The 19,640-nt window shown below is 46.0% G+C and overlaps 1 protein-coding gene across 1 annotated transcript in view; it reads right to left on the bottom strand.

Moving 5' to 3' along the window:
• Window positions 1–19,640, bottom strand: part of LOC126484724 (sodium/hydrogen exchanger 9B2-like) — a 119,672-nt gene that overhangs the window by 9,999 nt on the left and 90,033 nt on the right. The window contains exons 8-9 of the mRNA XM_050108318.1: window positions 7,231–7,395; window positions 2,073–2,216 (exon numbers count right to left, since the gene is read on the bottom strand). Of these exons, the coding sequence (XP_049964275.1) occupies window positions 2,073–2,216; window positions 7,231–7,395 (309 nt within the window). The remainder of the gene's footprint in view (window positions 1–2,072; window positions 2,217–7,230; window positions 7,396–19,640) is intronic.

Genomic DNA, 19,640 nt, shown 5'->3' with positions numbered 1-19,640 from the left:
TCTATTGCTCCAACCTATTCTTCCGTTAGCCCAGACGATTGATGAAGACATTCTTACTTCCGAAATCAAGTAGTCGAGTCTCCAGTGTGATTTCTTCTGTTTATACTGGCCATATAATAGTATTTTGTCACTTGAAAGTCTCTTCGGGTTTGCTGCCGGACCCTAAAATCAACTTGACTCGATATTTCGGCGATCCAACTGTTCGCCATCTTCAGGAAATGCTGCTTCTGCTGATGAGTCCCGCTGAGAACTGACGCAAGATTGCAAATCGACGCCCTATATAAGCCACCGTTCAGTACACGGCGCATGCGCCGCCCATCACTGTTTCTGGCTTCCAAAACAGGGGGGTGGCGCCGCCCTTAGTGAAACACTGCTGGCAACGATATATCGCAATCAAGGCCGCACCGAAGAACGTTCAGATTTGATGCGAGCTAATACAGGATTCCACGTTTTGCTAAGAGGAAACCCATTGTCTCTGTTGATTAAATTATCAGCCAACCTAATTTCAATCGCCTCTTTATAGATACTATTCCAAAAACCGGGGCCGGCCGAAGTGGCCGTGCGGTTAAAGGCGCTGCAGTCTGGAACCGCAAGACCGCTACGGTCGCAGGTTCGAATCCTGCCTCGGGCATGGATGTTTGTGATGTCCTTAGGTTAGTTAGGTTTAACTAGCTCTAAGTTCTAGGGGACTAATGACCTCAGCAGTTGAGTCCCATAGTGCTCAGAGCCATTTGAACCATTCCAAAAACCGAAAATGTTGGCAATCACAACAGTTTCCTCAAATTTCATTTTGTGTCCCTCATTTAGGCAGTGTTCCGCTACGGCCGATTTTTCCGGCTGGTGTAGCCTTGTGTGACCACTTCAACTGTCTTCATCCCCGTATCAAATTTACTATGGAGGTTGAAAATGATGGGATGCTTCCATTCTTAAACGTAATGGTTTATAAAAAACCAGATGGAACTTTGGGACACAGTGTTCACCGAAAGCCGACACACGCAGTTTAGTATCTGCACCCTAAGAGTTGTCATCCACCACACCAACGTAGTGGCGTCCTTAGGACTTTGGTACGGAGAGCATATGCAATTTCCGACGCAGACAGCTTAACCCAAGAACTTGAGCATTTGATGACTGTTTTTAAGGAAAATGGATACACCGAGAAACAGATTCGTCGGGCTATGGAATTTGGACCGTCTCCGGAGGTGTTCGAAGAGGAACATAGATCTGTGGCCTTTCTTCCTTATGCTGGAGGCTTATCGTTTAAGATTGGACGAATTTTAAGGAATTTTAACATTAAGAGTGTGTTCCGTCCATCTTCTAAGATTAGGGCTCTGCTCGGCTCTGTGAAGGATGATTTGGGACTTAGGAAACCCGGGGTGTACAAAATCCCGTGTCAATATGGGAAAGCTTAGGTTGGCCGTTCTATTCGCACAGTGAATGACAGGTGTGTGGAACATCGCCGTCACACAAGGCTACACCAGCCGGAAAAATCGGCCGTAGTGTAACACTGCCTAAATGAGGGACACAAAATGAAATTTGAGGAAACTTTTGTGATTGCCAACATTTCCGGTTTTTGGAATAGTGTCTATAAAGAGGCGACTGAAATTAGGTTGGCTGATAATTTAATCAACAGAGACAATGGGTTTCCTCTTAGCAAAACGTGGAATCCTGTATTAGCTCGCATCAAATCTGAACGTTCTTCGGTGCGGCCTTGATTGCGATATATCGTTGCCAGCAGTGTTTCACCAAGGGCGGCACCACCTCCCTGTTTTGGAAGCCAGAAACAGTGATGGGCGACGCATGCGCCGTGTACTGAACGGTGGCCTATATAGGGCGTCGATTTGCAATCTTGCGTCAGTTCTCAGCGGGACTCATCAGCAGAAGCAGCATTTCCTGAAGATGGCGAACAGTTGGATCGCCGAAATATCGAGTCAAGTTGATTTTAGGATCCGGCAGCAAACCCGAAGAGACTTTCAAGACTTATTACGCCGGGAAAGCCTACGTAGTCACGTATTTTGTCACTGTTTTACTACATAGACACTTAAATACTAAATGTGGCTGAATTATGTACTCACCACCATAGCTGTGATGATACAGGCTACGCACAGTGAAACGAGGTTTCCCGTTAATTCCTCAAATTTTATCTGGGTACCTGTTATTCCAAACAGCGCCGGTTCGAATATTATCCAAAATATTTCAAAGGCTGTAGCAACTGGGTTCTGAAACACACAAAAAACTGATGAGCCAACAACAAAGAGCCCAGAAGATACTATGATAAATTAGGTTATACACAGATTCCATTATTCGGATATTTTTATGAAGTCCGTTCCCCATTTTAGAAATGATAATGCAATGCGAAGGCCAGAGCAGCTTCTAATTAATTGTTGTATTGTACACTGAAGATCCAAAGAAAGTGGTACACCTGCCTAATATCGTGTAGGGTCACCACGAACACGCAGAAGTGCGGCAACACGACGTGTCATGGACTCGACTAATTTCTCAAGTAGTGCTGGAGGAACTGACACTGAATTATACAGAGCTGTCAATAAAGCCAAGAGGGCATGAGGAGCTGGAGATGTCTTCTGTACACCACGTTGAAACGCATCCCATATGTGCTCAATAATTTTCATATCTGGGGAGATTGGTGGCCAGCGAAAGTGTTTAAACTTACAAGGGAACCTCCCCATCGCACCCCCCTCAGATTTAGTTATAAGTTGGCACAGTGGATAGGCCTTGATAAAGTGAACACAGATCAATTGAGAAAACAGGAAGAAGTTGTGTGGAACTGTGAAAAAATAAGCAAAATATACAAACTGAGTAGTCCATGTACAAGATAGGCAACAACAAGTGGAACGTGAGCCCAGGATCGCCGTGGTCCCGTGGTTAGCGTGAGCAGCTGCAGAAGTAGAGGTCCTTCCTTCAAGTCTACCCTCGAGTGAAAATTTTACTTTCTTTATTTTTGCATAGTTATTATCTGTCCGTTCGTTCATTGACGTCTCTGTTCACTGTAATAAGTTTAGTGTCTGTGTTTTGCGACCGCATCGCAAAACCGTGCGATTAGTAGACGAAAGGACGTGCCTCTCCAATGGGAACCGAAAACATTTGATTGCAAGATCATAGGTCAACCGATTCCTCCACAGGAAAACACATCTGATATATTCTATACGACATTGGTGACGGCATGTGCGTCACATGGCAGGAATATGATGTCGACCCACCTAACTTGTACACTTGGCGAATGGGTAAAAAGATTCTTCTACCTCGTTCGATTTAGGTTTTCTTGTGGATGTGATAATCTGTCCCAAAAAAGTGATGAAAACATAAGAGTTTGTCACATAAACTGAAAATAAAAAAATTAAACTTTTCACTCGATGGAAGATTTGAACCAAGGACCTTCCGTTTCGCAGCTGCTCACGTTACCACGAGACCACGGCGCTCCTGCGCTCCCGAAGTTCTTGATGTTGCCTATCTTCCCATAAACTACTCAGTTTGTATATTTTGCTTATTTTTTACAGTTCCACACAACTTCTTCCCGTTTTCTCAATTGATCTGTGTTCAGTTTTTCAAGGCCTATCCACTGTGCCAACTTATAACTAAATCTGAGGGGGGTGCGATGGGGAGGTTCCCTTGTTAGAAGAGTGTTCCTGGAGCCACTCTGTAGGAACTATGGAGGTATGGGGTATCGCATTGTCCCGCTGGAACTGCCCTAGTCCGTCGAAATGTACAATGGACATGAACGGATGCAAAGGATGATTACGTATGTGTCACGTGTCAGAGTCGTATCTAGACTATCAGGGTTCCCCTATCACCCCAACTGCACACGCTCCACACCATTACAGAGCCTCCACCAGCTTGGACAGTCCCCTGCTGACATGCAGGGTCCATGTATTCATGACGTTGTCTCTATACCCGTACACGTCCATGTAGCTCGATACAATTTGAAACGAGATTGGCCCGACCAGGCAACATGCTTCAAGTCGTCAACAGTCCAGTGTCGGTGTTGACGGGCCCATGGGAGGCGTAAAGCTTTGTGTTGCGCCTGGGCCTTCGGCTCCGAAAGCCCATATCAATGATGTTTCGTTGAATGGTGCGCACGCTGACACTTGTTGATGGTCCGGCATTGAAATTTGTAGAAGGTTTGGACTTCTGTCACGTTGAACGATTCTCTTCAGTCGTCGTTGGTCCAGTTTTCGCTAGATCTTTTTCCGGCCGCAGCGATATCGGAGATATGATGTTTTTAGCGCATTCCTGATGTCCACGGTACAATCATAAAATATTCGTACGGGAAAATGCCCATTTCATTGCTACTTCGGAGATGCTGTGTCCCACTGCTCGTGCGCCGACTATAACACCACGTTCAGAGTCACTGAAATCTTGATAACCTGCCGTTGTCGCAGCATTAACCGATTTAACAACTGCACCAGACACTTGTTGTCTTATATAGGCCTTGCCGACCACAGCGCCTTGTGCTGCCCGTTTACATATCTCTGTATTTGAATACGGATGCCTATATCAGTTTCTTAGGCCCTTCAGTGTAAGTATAATAAATGATGTTAAGGTTTAAAACAATGTATAACTCAGAATCAGTGCTGTTGATCTAATAATCACTTTGCTTTAGTCAGATAATCTAGCAATAAAGTTGTTACAGAAGTGACCACTGCAGAACAATAAGGCTGTGACAGACAGTTGACTGGAATCTTTACAGTGATGTTTGCTTGTAATGAATTACTTACTAACAGTTATTAGACTCACGTAACGACTCGTCAGGTTTGCCAAGAGCGCTAATGCGCTGCTTGCTGGACTCGTGTAGGTGCGCCGGCCCTGAATCGAACCCGCCCGGCGGATTAACAACGTGGGCCGGGTGCCGGTCAGCATGGATGTGGTTTTAGGCGGTTTTCAACATGCGCCTAAGTAGACACCGGGCTGGTCCCCAAGTCCCGCCTCAGTTACACGCCTTGCAGACATTTGAAAGACGTTCGCACTATTTCATGGTTTACACTAGACGCAGGCAGCTGGGGTACACTGCTTCCGTCCCGGGGCGTATGGAGTGGCGGCAGGAAGGGCCACCCCTTCAAATTAATCATGCCAAATCTGACTTAACCATGCCGACCCTGCGCATCATGCGGGACTCAGGCATTAGCAAAAGAAGATATTAGTCTCACGTAAACCATAGTACGAGGGCAGTTCAATAAGTAATGCAACACATTTTTTTTCTCGGCCAATTTTGGTTGAAAAAACCGGAAATTTCTTGTGGAATATTTTCAAACATTCCCGCTTCGTCTCGTATAGTTTCATTGACTTCCGACAGGTGGCAGCGCTGTACGGAGCTGTTAAAATGGCGTCTGTAACGGATGTGCGTTGCAAACAACGGGCAGTGATCGAGTTTCTTTTGGCGGAAAACCAGGGCATCTCACATATTCAAAGGCGCTTGCAGAATGTCTACGGTGATCTGGCAGTGGAAAAAAGCACGGTGAGTCGTTGGGCAAAGCGTGTGTCATCATCGCCGCAAGGTCAAGCAAGACTGTCTGATCTCCCGCGTGCGGGCCGGCCGTGCACAGCTGTGACTCCTGCAATGGCGGAGCGTGCGAACACACTCGTTCGAGATGATCGACGGATCACCATCAAACAACTCAGTGCTCAACTTGACATCTCTGTTGGTAGTGCTGTCACAATTGTTCACCAGTTGGGATATTCAAAGGTTTGTTCCCGCTGGGTCCCTCGTTGTCTAACCGAACACCATAAAGAGCAAAGGAGAACCATCTGTGCGGAATTGCTTGCTCGTCATGTGGCTCAGGGTGACAATTTCTTGTCAAAGATTGTTACAGGCGATGAAACATGGGTTCATCATTTCGAACCTGAAACAAAACGGCAATCAATGGAGTGGCGCCACACCCACTCCCCTACCAAGAAAAAGTTTAAAGCCATACCCTCAGCCGGTAAAGTCATGGTTACAGTCTTCTGGGACGCTGAAGGGGTTATTCTGTTCGATGTCCTTCCCCATGGTCAAACGATCAACTCTGAAGTGTATTGTGCTACTCTTCAGAAATTGAAGAAACGACTTCAGCGTGTTCGTAGGCACAAAAATCTGAACGAACTTCTCCTTCTTCATGACAACGCAAGACCTCACACAAGTCTTCGCACCCGAGAGGAGCTCACAAAACTTCAGTGGACTGTTCTTCCTCATGCACCCTACAGCCCCGATCACGCACCGTCGGATTTCCATATGTTTGGCCCAATGAAGGACGCAATCCGTGGGAGGCACTACGCGGATGATGAAGAAGTTATTGATGCAGTACGACGTTGGCTCCGACATCGACCAGTGGAATGGTACCGTGCAGGCATACAGGCCCTCATTTCAAGGTGGCGTAAGGCCGTAGCATTGAATGGAGATTACGTTGAAAAATAGTGTTGTGTAGCTAAAAGATTGGGGAATAACCTGGTGTATTTCAATGCTGCATAAAACAACCCCTGTTTCGGAAAAAAATGTGTTGCATTACTTATTGAACTGCCCTCGTAAATACGAAAGTAAGTGCAAAATCGCAAGGACCCACTTGTCAATAATGGGAATATTTAGGTAACCTAAAAGTGTCCCCAAGGAGTAATTAAATGCAAAAGTATACAATTATTTGTTTCATTCATCAGAATAATAGTGAAGTTTCCTAGCACAATTAGGCGGAACACGTATGATTAAAAAGAATAACAAAAATTCTGTTCCAAAGACGAATAACAGTTATCGTTATTGGCTCCATGAACAACATCAAAATTCAAATTCAATTTTGTGTGAAATCTTATGGGGCTGAACTGCTAAGGTCATCAGTTCCTAAGCTTACACACTACTACTCACTGAATCATACGAGATCAATGAACTGAAAATTTTGTATTTTAATAATTTATTCTCACGACATGTTTAACAACAGGGAACGTTACACACTTTATGTGTTACGAAGGCCAGGTCAATATTGTATGGAAGTAAGTGGTTTATCCACACAGTAACTCCCTGACTGACGTGTCCAACAAGGTAATTCTCCGGCGGTGTCAGTACAACCTACAGGTAAAACGATGGAACACAACTGTGACCAATCTGGAGCCAGCCAGGGCTCTGTCACGCTCTGGAGTGCGAAAGGTGTGGGAAAAATGCCTGAAACTCCTTTGCTCGGTAGTGCTCTCATTGACGGAAAGTAGTTCTCAGAGAGGACGGCATAATTTGCGGCAGCGCCGGCAGCAGCCACTCACATCCTCCGGTCGCGTGCCGAGCGCCTCCCAGGAGATGCCCGACACGAAGGCGGCGGTGAGGCAGCCCAGCGACCCGGCGCCGGGCACGCCCAGCGCTTCGCTGCCGAACACCGCGGCCACGCCCCCACACAGCAGCAGCAGCACCCGCAGAGGCACCACCAGCGGCTGCGGCAACACAACACCAACACTCGCACCCACCTCCACCGCCGACTGCGTTCGTAGCCTACCATACACTACTGGCCAAAAACATTGCTATACCAAGAAGAAAGGCAGATGATAATCGGGTATTCATTGGACAAATATGTTGTACTAGAACTGACATGTGATTACATTTTCACACAATTTGGGTCCATAGATCCTGAGAAATCAGTACCCAGAACAACCACTTCTGGCCGTAATAACGGCCTTGATACGCCTGGGCATTGAGTCAAACAGAGCTTGGGTGGCATGTACAGGTACAGCTGCTCACGCAGCTTCAACACGATACCACAGTTCGTCACGAGTAGTGACTGGCGTATTGTGACGAGTCAGTTGCTCGACCACCATTGACCAGACGTTTTCAGTTGGTGAGAGATCTTGAGAATGTGCTGGCCAGGGCAGCAGTCGAACATTTTCTGTATCCAGAGAGGCCCGTACAGGACCTGCGACATGCTGTCGTGCATTATCCTGCTGAAATGTAGGGTTTCGCAGGGATCGAATGAACGGTAGAGCCACGGGTCGTAACACATCTTAAATGTAACGTCCACTGTTCAAAGTGCCGTCAATCCGAACAAGAGGTGACCGACACGTGTAACCAATGGCGGCACCCCATACCATCACGCCGGGTGATACGCCAGTATGGCGATGACGAATACACGCTTCCAATGTGCGTTCACCGCGATGTCGCCAAACACGGATGCGACCATCTTGTTGCTGTAAACAGAACCTGGATTCATCCGAAAAAATGACGTTTACCATTCGTGCACCCAGGTTCGTCGTTGAGTACACCATTGCAGGCGCTGCTGTCTGCGATGCAGCGTCAAGGGTAACCGCAGCCATGGTCTCCGAGCTGATAGTCCGTGCCGCTGCAAACGTCGTCGAACTGTTCGTGCTGGTGCTTGTTGTCTTGCAAACGTCCCCATCTGTTGACTCGGGGATCGAGACGTGGGTGCACGATCCGTTACAGCCATGCGGATAAGATGCCTGTCATCCCGACTGCTAGCGATACGAGACCTTTGGGGTCCAGCACGGCGTTCCGTATTACCCTCCTGAACCCACCGATTCCATATTGTGCTAACAGTCGTTGGATCTCGGCCAACGCGAGCAACAATGTCGCGATACCATAAACAGCAATCGCGATAGGCTATAGTCCGAACTTTGTCAAAGTCGGAAACGTGATGGTACGCATTTCTCCTCCTTACACGAGGCATCACAACAACGTTTCACGAGGCAACGCCGGTCAACTGCTGTTTGTGTATGAGAAATCGGTTGGAAACTTTCCTCATGTCAGCACGTTGTAGGTGTCGCCACCGGCGCCAACCTTGTGTGAATGCACTGAAAAGCAAATCATTTGCATGTCACAGCATTTTCTTCCTGACGGTCAAATTTCGCGTCTGTAGCACGTCATCTTCGTGGTGTAGCAGTTTTAATGGCCAGTAGTGTATATTGTATACTCAAGAGCCGTAGGAACTGGTAAACCTGCCGAATGTCGTGTAGGGCCCCGCGAGCACGCAGTAATGACACAACGCGACGTACCGTGGACTCGAGTAATGTCTGAATTAGTGCTGGAGGGAACTGACACCATGAATCCTTCAGGGCTGTCCATAAATCTGTACGAGAGGGTGGAGATCTCTTCTGAAGACACACGGTTGCAAGGCATCCCAGAGATGCTCAATAATGTTCATGTCTGGGGAATTTGGTGGCCAGCGGAAATATTTAATCTCAGAAGAGTGTTCTGGAGCCACTCTGTAGCAATTCTGAATGTGTGGGGCTTCGCACTGTCCTGCTTAAGTTGCCCAAGTTCGTCAGAATGCACAATGAACATGAATGGATGCCGGCCACGGTGGCCGAGCGGTTCTAGGCGCTCAGTCCGGAACCGCCCGACTGCTGCGGTCGCAGGTTCGAATCCTGCCTCGGGCATGGATGTGTGTGATGGCCTTAGGTTAGTTAGGTTTAAGTAGTTCTAAGTTCTAGGGGACTGATGAACACAGATGTTAAGTCCCATAGTGCTCAGAGCCATTTGAACCATTTGAACCATGAATGGATGCAGGTGATCAGACAGGATGCTTACGTACGTGTCACCTGTCAGACTCGTATCTAAACATATCAGGGGTCTCATATCACTCCAACTGCTCACGCTTAGCACCATTACAGGGCTTCCACCAGCTTGAACAGTCTCGTGCCGATATGCAGTGTCCATAGATTCATACCCGTACACGTCCATCCACTCGATACAATTTGAAGCGAGACTAGTCCGACCATGCAACATGTTTCCAGTCATCAACAGTCCAATGCCGGTGTTGACGGGCGCAGACGAGGCGTAAAACTTAGTATCGTGCTGTAATCAATGATACACGAGTGGGCCCTTTCCTCTGAAAGCCCATGTCGATAATGTTTCGTTGAATGGTTCGCACGCTGATTCTTGTTGATGGCCCAGCATTGAAATCTGCAGCAATTTGCTGAAGGATTGCACATCTGTCACGTTGAATGATTCTCTTCAGTCGTAGTTGATCCCGTTCTTGCAGGATCTTTTTACAGCCGCATTGGTGTCGGACATTTAATGTTCTACCAGATTCCTGATATTCACGTTACAATCATGAAATGATGATACGGGAAAACTCCCATTTGATCGCTACCTCAGAGATGCTGTGTCTCATCGCTCGTACACCGACTATAACACCTATCTCAAACTCACTTAAATCTTCATAACCTGCCATTGCAGCAGCAGTAACCGATCTAACAATTGCACCAGACACTTCTTGTCTTATATAAGCGTTGCCGATCGCAGCGCCGTATTCTGTCAGTTTCACCGAGCGAGGTGGCGCAGTGGTTAGGACACTGGACTCGCATTCGGGAGGACGACGGTTCAATCCCGCGTCCGGCCATCCTGATCGCTCCAGGCAAATGCCGGGATGGTTCCTTTGAAAGGGCACGGCCGATTTCCTTCCCCTTCCTTCCCTAATCCGATAAGACCGAGGACCTCGCTGTTTGCTCTCTTCCCCCAAACAATCCAATTTACCAGTTTCTTTGGCGCTTCAGTGTATCGGGCCATTCGTGTATACAGGGCGTTAAAAGGTCTCAAATACTGCTATAGGATGGGTTACTAGTCAAAACTAGAAGTTAACAGGATGAAATTCGGTAGATGTGATGTACATGTAGAGACAAACAAATGGTTACAATTGCAGAACAATAGGATGAGATATACAAGAGAGATTGCTTCACAGGTTGAGAAAGTCAACAATGCGTTGCTCCACATCTGGCCCCAAGGCATTCCGCTTGGTAATTATAGGGTTCCTGGATGTCCTCCTGAGGGATATCGTGCCAAATGCTGTCCAATTGGCGCTTTAGATTGTTAAACAGGGCTCCAAACGTTCTCAAATGGGAAGAGATCCAGCGATCTTGCTGGCCGAGGTAGGAATTGGCAGGCACATAGACAAGCAGGAGAATCTCTGCCGAATGTAGGCCCAGGATGGTCTGCCATGAAGAGGAACAAAACAGGGCCTTTAATCGTAACACGTAGGCCATCATGGCCGGCATCTGTATTAATTAAACTTCTGGACTAAGAGGTCGTGGTCGAAGAGTAGAAATTCTTCCACCTGACGTTTCGTTGCCAGCTGCAGGCAACATCTTCCAAGATGAGCCACCAACTCGGAAGATGTTGCCCAAAGTTGGTATCGAAACGTTAGGAGGAAGATTTTCTACTTTTCGATCACGGCCTCCTAGCCCGGAGCTTTTATCTTTGAGAATAGAGCGTATAATATTTCCGTCGTACCACTGTGTAAGTGTACCACCCATGGCGTGCTACAAAAGAAGTGGCATCCAGACCACCACTCCTGGTTGTCGGGGAATATGGTGGGCGACAGTGAAGATGGTAATGCGCTGCCGTCCTGGGCATCTGCAGAGAAGTCTTCGGCCTGGAATCTCATAGACGTGGAGTAGAGTTGCCTTCAGTGATGAGTCCCGCTTCGACTTGAGCGTCGATGCCCACCAAAGTGGCGTCTGGAGGTGTCGTGAACAGTAGCGGGATACCAACCTGACTGATCTGGTCGTATGTAAACTACACCGGTGCAAAAAAACAGTCAATACCGTCAATGCGCGATAGCGATGGAAATGTTACCGATGATGGTGCCACTAAAGCGGAGTTTCTAAATACAGTTTTCCATAATTCCTTCATGAAAGAAGGCGAAGTAAATATTCCAGAATTCGAAACCAGAACAGCTCTTAACATGAGTGACATAAAAGTAGACATCTTAGGTGATACGAAACGACTTAAATACTTAAGAAAGGCAAGTCTTCCGGTCAATATGGTATACCAATCAGGTTCCTTTCAGAGTATGCAGACACAATAGCGCCTTTCATAACAATCACATACAACCACTCACTTGACGAAAGGTCTGTTCCTAAAGAGTGGAAAGTAGGACCGGTGACACCAATATTCAAGAAAGGAAATAGGAGTACCCCTTGAATTAGAGACCCATATCACTTACCTCAATTTATAGTAGGATTTTGGAGTTATACTGTATCCGAACATATGAACCACCTTGAAGAAAATGACTTATTGATACATAACCAACACGGATTCAGAAAATATCGTTAATGTGCAACACAGCTAGCTCTTTATTCCCATGAAGCAATGAGTGCTGTCGACAAGGGATCTCAGATCGATTCCATATTCCTAGAATTCCAGAAGGCTTTTGGTACCGTTTCTCATAAGCGACTATTAATCAAATTGCGTGGATATGGAGTATCGTCTCAGTTGTGTGACTGGATTCGTGATTTCCTCTCAGAGAGGTCAAAGTTCGTAGGGATGGACGGTAAATCATCGAGTAGAACAGAAGTGATATCTGGCGTTCCGCAAGGTAGTGTCATAGGCCCTCTGCTGTTTCTCATTTATATAAATGATCTAGGTGATAATGCGAACAGTCCCCTTAGATTGTTTGCAGATGACGTTGTAATTTACCGTCTAGTAAAGTCATCAGACGATCAATTCCAATTACAAAATGATCTTGAGAGAACTTCTGTATGGTGCGAAAAGTGGGAATTAGCACTAAACAAAGAAAAGTGCGAGGTTATCCACATAGTTGCTAAAAGAAATCCGATAAATTTTGGGTATACGATAAATCGTACAAATCTAAGGACTGTCAATTCGACCAAATACGTAGGAATTAGAATGACGAGCAACTTAATTTGGAAAGACCACATAGCTAATATTTTGGGGAAGGCGAAACAAAGACTGCACTTAGTTGGTAGGACGCTTAGAAGATGCAACAAACCCACTAAAGAGACGGCCTGCATTACACTTGTCCCTCTTCTGCTGGAATATTGCTGCGCGGTGTGGGATCCTTACAACGTAGGATTGACGGAGGACATCGGAAAAGTGCAAAGGAGGATAGCTCGTTTCGTGCTATCGAGCAATAGGGCTCACTCATATGATACGCGAGTTGGAGTAGCAGTCACTGAAACAAAGGCGGTTTTCTTTGCGGCGAGATCTATTTGCGAAATTTCAATCACCAACTTTCTCTTCCGAATGTGAAAATACCGGGTGATCAAAAAGTCAGTATAAATTTGAAACTTAATAAACCACGGAAAAATGTAGATAGAGAGTTAAAAATTGACACACATGCTTGGAATGACATGGAGTTTTATTAGAACCCAAAAAAAAAAGTTCACAAAATGTCCGACAGATCTCTTGCGCGCGTCGTTTGGTGATGATCGTGTGCTCAGCCGCCACTTTCGTCATGCTTGGCCTCCCACGTCCCCAGACCTCAGTCCGTGCAATTATCGGCTTTGGGGTTACTTGAAGTCGCAAGTGTATCGTGATCGACCGACATCTCTAGGGATGCTGAAAGACAACATCCGACGCCAATGCCTCACCATAACTCCGGACATGCTTTACAGTGCTGTTCACAACATTATTCCTCGACTACAGCTATTGTTGACGAATGACGGTGGACATATTGAGCATTTGCTGTAAAGAACATCATCTTTGCCTTGTTTTACTTTGTTATGCTAATTATTGCTATTCTGATCAGGTGAAGCGCCATCTGTCGGACATTATTTGAACTTTTGTATTTTTTTGGTTCTAATAAAACCCCATGTCATTCCAAGCATGTGTGTCAATTTGTACCTCTCTATCTACATTATTCCGTGATTTATTCAGTTTTGAAATTTATACTGACTTTTTGATCACACGGTATTTTGTTGACACCCACCTACGCAGGGAGAAATGATCATCATAATAAAATAAGAGAAATCAGAGCTCGAACGGAAATATTTAGATGTTCCTTTTTCCCATGCGCCATTCGAAAGTGGAATGGTAGCGAAGTTGTATGAACCCTCTGCCAGGCACTTAAGTGTGAATTGCAGAGTAACCATGTAGATGTAGATGTAGTTGCCCACTACACGGCGCGACAATCAGGACTGATGACGTAAGTACCATTTTTTTTCGTAGTAGGGCCCTTTTGGATGTCATCTGCGGCGCGCTTACAGCACAGCAGTACGCCGACGATATTCTACACTCTCCTTTGCTCTCCTTCGTGGTGGCAAGCCATCCTGGGTTTAAACCGCAGTAAAGCAATGCTCGCCCGCAAACAGCGACAGTTTCTATCGGTTGTCTTCGTACTTTCTGGTTCAAATGGCTCTGAGCACTATGGGACTCAACTGCTGAGGTCATTAGTCCCCTAGAACTTAGAACTAGTTAAACCTAACTAACCTTAAGACATCACAAACAGCCATGCCCGAGGCAGGATTCGAACCTGCGACCGTAGCGGTCTTACGGTTCCAGACTGCAGCGCCTTTAACCGCACGGCCACTTCGGCCGGCTTCCGTGCTTTCTGAAACCTGCCTTGGTCAGCAAGGCTGCTGGATCTCTCGCCAAATGAAGACATTTGGAGCATTATGAGTACAGCTCTCCCATCATCGCGGGATTCTGACGACATAATTGGACAGAATTTGGCACTATATTGCTCAGGAGGACATCCAACAATTCTATGAATCAGTTACAGACCCAATAACTGCTTGCATAAGGACCCTCAGTTTGTGAAGCTGTTCCTCTTGAAGAAATTGTCCAACTTTTCTGAAATTGTTGTCATTTGTTTGTCTCTAGATTTAGTCTGCATTAGTCTGTAGTCAAGTTTCAGTCTGCAGAAGATAAACACGCCACGATAAGACCAGGAGACATATTGCTGACACTCGCCTACTTCGTTAGAGCGACAAGTCAAATAATCTGATGGTGTGAGTACCGAAGGTCTTACAATAGGCACACAACAGTACAGAAGGAAGTTCTTCCTTTGGAGCCATCCATTCTCCCAAATACCGACATTTCTCCCGCCATCGCGAGACACTTGCAGTATGTGGATTTTCGACGAGAGCCTCAGTAGTTGTCAAGAAGCTCTTTCTTGATTTCAGCCTAGGATGTGCGGGCTGACGACCATATAGTGGATGGGCTTCCATCGTTGTAGCCTTACTTTTCTCATATCTCGCAGCTACCTCATGTCTTCATGTCTGATTTCAGGAGGAGCTATGTCAGTGAGGCAATAGAGTTTGTCCACAGGAGTAGGTCTTAAGCGACCCGTGATAATCCGGCAAGACTCATTTAGAGCCACATGTAAGTTCCTGGCATGACTGGGCTTGTACCATACCGAACACGCATATTCAGCAGTGGAATAACATAGAGCAAGCAAGCTTGCGCTCACAGTGCATGGATTAGCACCCCATGATGTACCTGTCAAGTTCACTTTACAATAATGGTTCAAAATGGTTCAAATGGCTCTGAGCACTATGGGACTTAACTTCTGAGGTCATCAGTCCCCTAGAACTTAGAACTACTTAAACCTAACTAACCTAAGGACATCACACACACCCATGCCCGAGGCAGGATTCGAACCTGCGACCGTAGCGGTCGCGCGGTTCCAGACTGTAGCGCCTAGAACCGCTCGGCCACTCCGGCTGGCTCTCTAGATTTGTATCACAGCTACCGATTTCCGTCCCATTCGGATAATTCATTACTGGTGTGTCGTTTTCTTTTATTTTCTTAGAGTTTAATATGCTCAGAAGCCAGTATCTGTGCAGTTCATTGTGCATGTGCAAATGATTGTGATTTGCAGGGCACTGACGGTGGCGCTTCGAGGTTGTGCTGCGCAAGCACTACGTCAAGAGAACAAGATCAGTCTTTCCGTACAGCGTAAAGAAACTGTGCTTGTAAAATAGCGCAGTAGAGGCCTTCTATTCCCTAAATGCAGGGCCAGTCACGGCGTGCCGAACTTTACGCGTGCAGCGAGTGTGGAGTGCAGGCCGGCCGAAGCCTTGCCTGTTGCTCGGCTTTCCTCGGTGCTTCTCGGAACCAGTCGGAACAGCACGACGTTCCACTTAGCGCTGCCGTGCGGCATTTTTCGGTCAGCACGGCGCTCTTTAGTTCAACAGAATCGTGGTGACTGCGCTTTTCACCTTTCACTATGTGTCTGTGGTGTGGAGGACATTCACAGGTGCCTTATCTGTTTGCACAGAAAGAGGCAGTCTAGCGATCTTCGTCACAAGGCTTTAAAAATGAATGGGAATGATAGAAGAGAGATGAAAATTCTCAGTACGTGTTATGAAGTCACGCAGGCGGCGGGTATTATAAATTTACTATGAAACGACATTACAATACGACGCAGAAGGAATTTAGAGGTTCGGTTGGAAATGAAAGAGCCAAAAATTGCAATGATCGACAGACGGAATTCATTGTCCTCTGTTCAAGAAACACTTTATACTAACTTTGCAGGCATGGAACACATGAAGAAATTGGAGATCTGAACAGCAAAATTTCTTATGTTGCACGCATTATTCCACTGTCAGTGGCAACAGTTTTTGATGGAACTGAACTAAGAGTACGGAGACTTTATATATTACTGCAGAGTATGTTGGTCAAGCCAAGGGGCGTTCCTGGAACGATTTTTCGATTTAAAACTCACTATTGTTGAATTTTGTAGGGAGCACATTGTGCTCATGTGGGAGCGATCTGGATGGTTGTAAAACAATAAACTGGTAGCCAAGATCGCAGGAATTCTTTTTATTCTGTGGTTACCGGTTTCGGCGAAACTAAAGCCGCCATCATCGGATCTTAGGACACATACAGGTTACGACATGAAGGCAAACAATGGTGATATTAATAGTTGCCTATAATACGCAGGCCTTACAAAATTGTCGTAAGTAGCACATAGGCGTCCAAGAGAGATGACATTATAAATGTAAAGTGTCTCCATCACATACAGGAGCAAGCTAGGTACAGTGTGTTAACTGTAAGACGGCAGAGTTGGGTGGGGAGCGCGGGGAGAGGAGGAAGCAAGCATTGGCTGGCGAGGGCTGAGGAGCCGTTGGGGGGGGGGGGGGGGGGGGGGGTGACAAGGCACGCCTACCAGTTACAGTGCCGGCACTACAAATTGCGCGTCATCCTTACACGAAAGCAGACGAAAGGCTTGCAAGTAAAACTCCCTTTAATGTTGTTCGTAAACGAAACTGAAATCGTCATGTACATTAAAATATATATATGAATGTATGCATGTTTGTCTACTATGCGCTCCCCCATGTTGTGACACCAACGACACTCTCTTCACGTAAGTCACCCTTCCTCTGCCAACATTCATTAAACGTTAAGTTATTATCGATCCACGATTCATCGAGGTAAAGTATTTCTCTGCCTGCTTCCCTGAAGTTCTTCATGTCAACAACGAAACGAGATCGCCAGTGCACAATGTCTGGACGTTCTAACAACGCAGTCCTCTTGTTTTCCACCGTACGCCATATGAATCCGATGGACAAAAGGACTTTTCTCAGCGGAGACAATACTCCAGTTCCAGCTTATTTTGTCGTGCAAAACTGGAAGCAGTGTTCGCAGGCTCGGCACAATCTTCCACACTGAATAAAATTCCGCTATCGTGTCGCGAATGACACGCTGGTTGAAATCATCGATCATTACTTCGATTTCTCCACTTCTTTTCCTAAGTTAAAAGAGAGAGAAAGATTTATAAGAAAATGCCTTCTGCACTGCATGTATTTTTTTTTTTAATTTGGAAATGTACTGTAATATGAATGTGTTTCGAAATAATACTGTCACCAGTGATGTTTCCATACAAAGCAATCCAGTAGCAAGGGAAAATGAAATATAAGGTAATTCGGGCGAAATAGGGGGCTCCTTCAAAGTGATCGCGAACAAAATATCTGAAATGGAAACTCACCTTTTCTTGCCAGGCGTTTGTGGTGATACGCCAGGATGATTCTTGGAAAACTGTTTGAATCTTCCAATGCTACGCATGCTTTGTTCTGTGTATGTAGCAGCTCTCACTGAAGACTTGTAAATGGGGTGAAGCAATTTTTTCTGCTCCCTTTTGCACCATTCAATCGCACGCAATATAATTTTGCGAGCATCGCTACGTAATACTGGTTTCCTTCTAACCGTAGGCCTACCGATAGGGGTTGTTGGCGACTCCCGAGACGGGCCAGCAACTGCCTCTTCACTCATTTTGATAATGTTTAGCACAACTGCACGATAAAAACACGCAGAACAGTAGAGCGCAAAACAACAACGAAGCAGACGACAATGGCTACCTTGTACAACACAGTCAGCTGCGTAATGTTGGCAGCAGTCGAAACTGCGTGCCTACCGAAGCTTCCCGACGTTTACCGACTTCTACCGATTCAGGACTAGGGAGAGGTCTGCCAGCTAAAAGTTTACACACTGTACTAGAGGTGGGTCGAACTCGTTCATTCCCGTGAACTACTTCATTCATTTCACTCTTTGCCGTAAAGCGTTCATATGAAGTAGTTCATTCGTGAAGTACGGAAGCCTAGCGAAGTTGCCCAGTTCGCCGCTCAGCCGCTGCTACGCTCGCTTCGCCTCGCTCGTACAATAAAGCTTCGTAATACTTCACAATTTTACCAACAGATGGCAGAACTATGGAGTAAGTGCACGCAACGTTTTACGCTCTTACAGCGTCTGATTTATCTTAAATACAGCATGGTCGAAGAGGACAAAGGGCGTTTCTGTCTGTGTCCAAGTGTCTGAACAATTTTATCTTGGACTTTACGCCCGTGAACGGCACCTTGTATTTTAAAAAGTGTTTGGCTCCGTTTATATGTCCACCATCTTTTTTCTCTAATTGTCTTCATTTCTATCTTTTGTGTTTCTCTACGGCCAAAGAGCGGCGTAGTATGCTGCTGCAGGCCTGCCTGTACACAGGTTTCAAAATGACAATAAAGAAAAAAAAGGGGGACAAAGGAAAGATAAACAGAGAAGGCTGTCACATATAAAGAAGGTACTACATTTAATCTTGCTCGGCATTTTCTCATGAAGCCCCCAAAAAAGTCTTTATCTGCCAAATGAAACATTATTTGTTGTATTCATGAACTGAAAAATAGGGCTACCAACGAAATGTAGTCCAATTTTATGTTCCTTTTAAAATTTAATCCAAAATAGAATGAGTATGTTTAACACTGTCACAAAGTCTATATACCTACGGTAAGTAATTATTCAGAAGTTTTCCTGTAGATTTTATTTTTGTTGACAATAATAACCCACTAGATTCAAAACGTAAACTGTCACCTGTAGTCACTGGTACGATTTCAGGTAAAATCCCTCTTTCAGTGTTATTAACAAACCTTTTATTTTCATGTTTGCTGTGCGTGCTCACACAGATAGCCACTTCGTTTCTATCTTTAATATTCATTTGTCTTCAAGCGCTGCCAACGGTAGGCTACCCGTAGACGCGAAGTTTAACTGCACAAATAGTCACGGGTAATGATGTCAGCACTGCAGGTAGCAGCTGACGCTGCCTCCTCCTCACCCCCATCACCCGTCCTAAACCTATCTTCCCCCACTAACACCGCGTGATTCGTCGACAGGCAGGACAGGGAGGAGTGAAGTGATGGGAGGAGGAGTGACGTGGGTGAGGGAGAGGGGAAGAGAGTGAGTGAACTAGAAAAAAGTGTGGAGTGTGCTATCTGTGAAGAGTTTGAAGTACCAGTTCATTGAAATTGAATGGTTAGTTCACACTTCACAGGAGTGAAGCGTTCATTTGAACGACTCATTCACGAGCTCCCCATCACTACACTGTACTACCGCAACTGCGGCTCTATTCTTGCACTTACAGGCCGCGTCGCGAGATGGCGCTAGCAGAAGAGGCGCGAAATGACCCGAGCATACTACAGTTGGGGTGAAAACGCATCAAACGATATTT

This window comes from Schistocerca serialis, chromosome 6, assembly GCF_023864345.2.
Source record: "Schistocerca serialis cubense isolate TAMUIC-IGC-003099 chromosome 6, iqSchSeri2.2, whole genome shotgun sequence".
In the NCBI taxonomy this organism is placed as follows: Eukaryota; Metazoa; Arthropoda; class Insecta; order Orthoptera; family Acrididae; genus Schistocerca; species Schistocerca serialis.
This window is presented reverse-complemented; position numbering and strand designations above follow the sequence as displayed.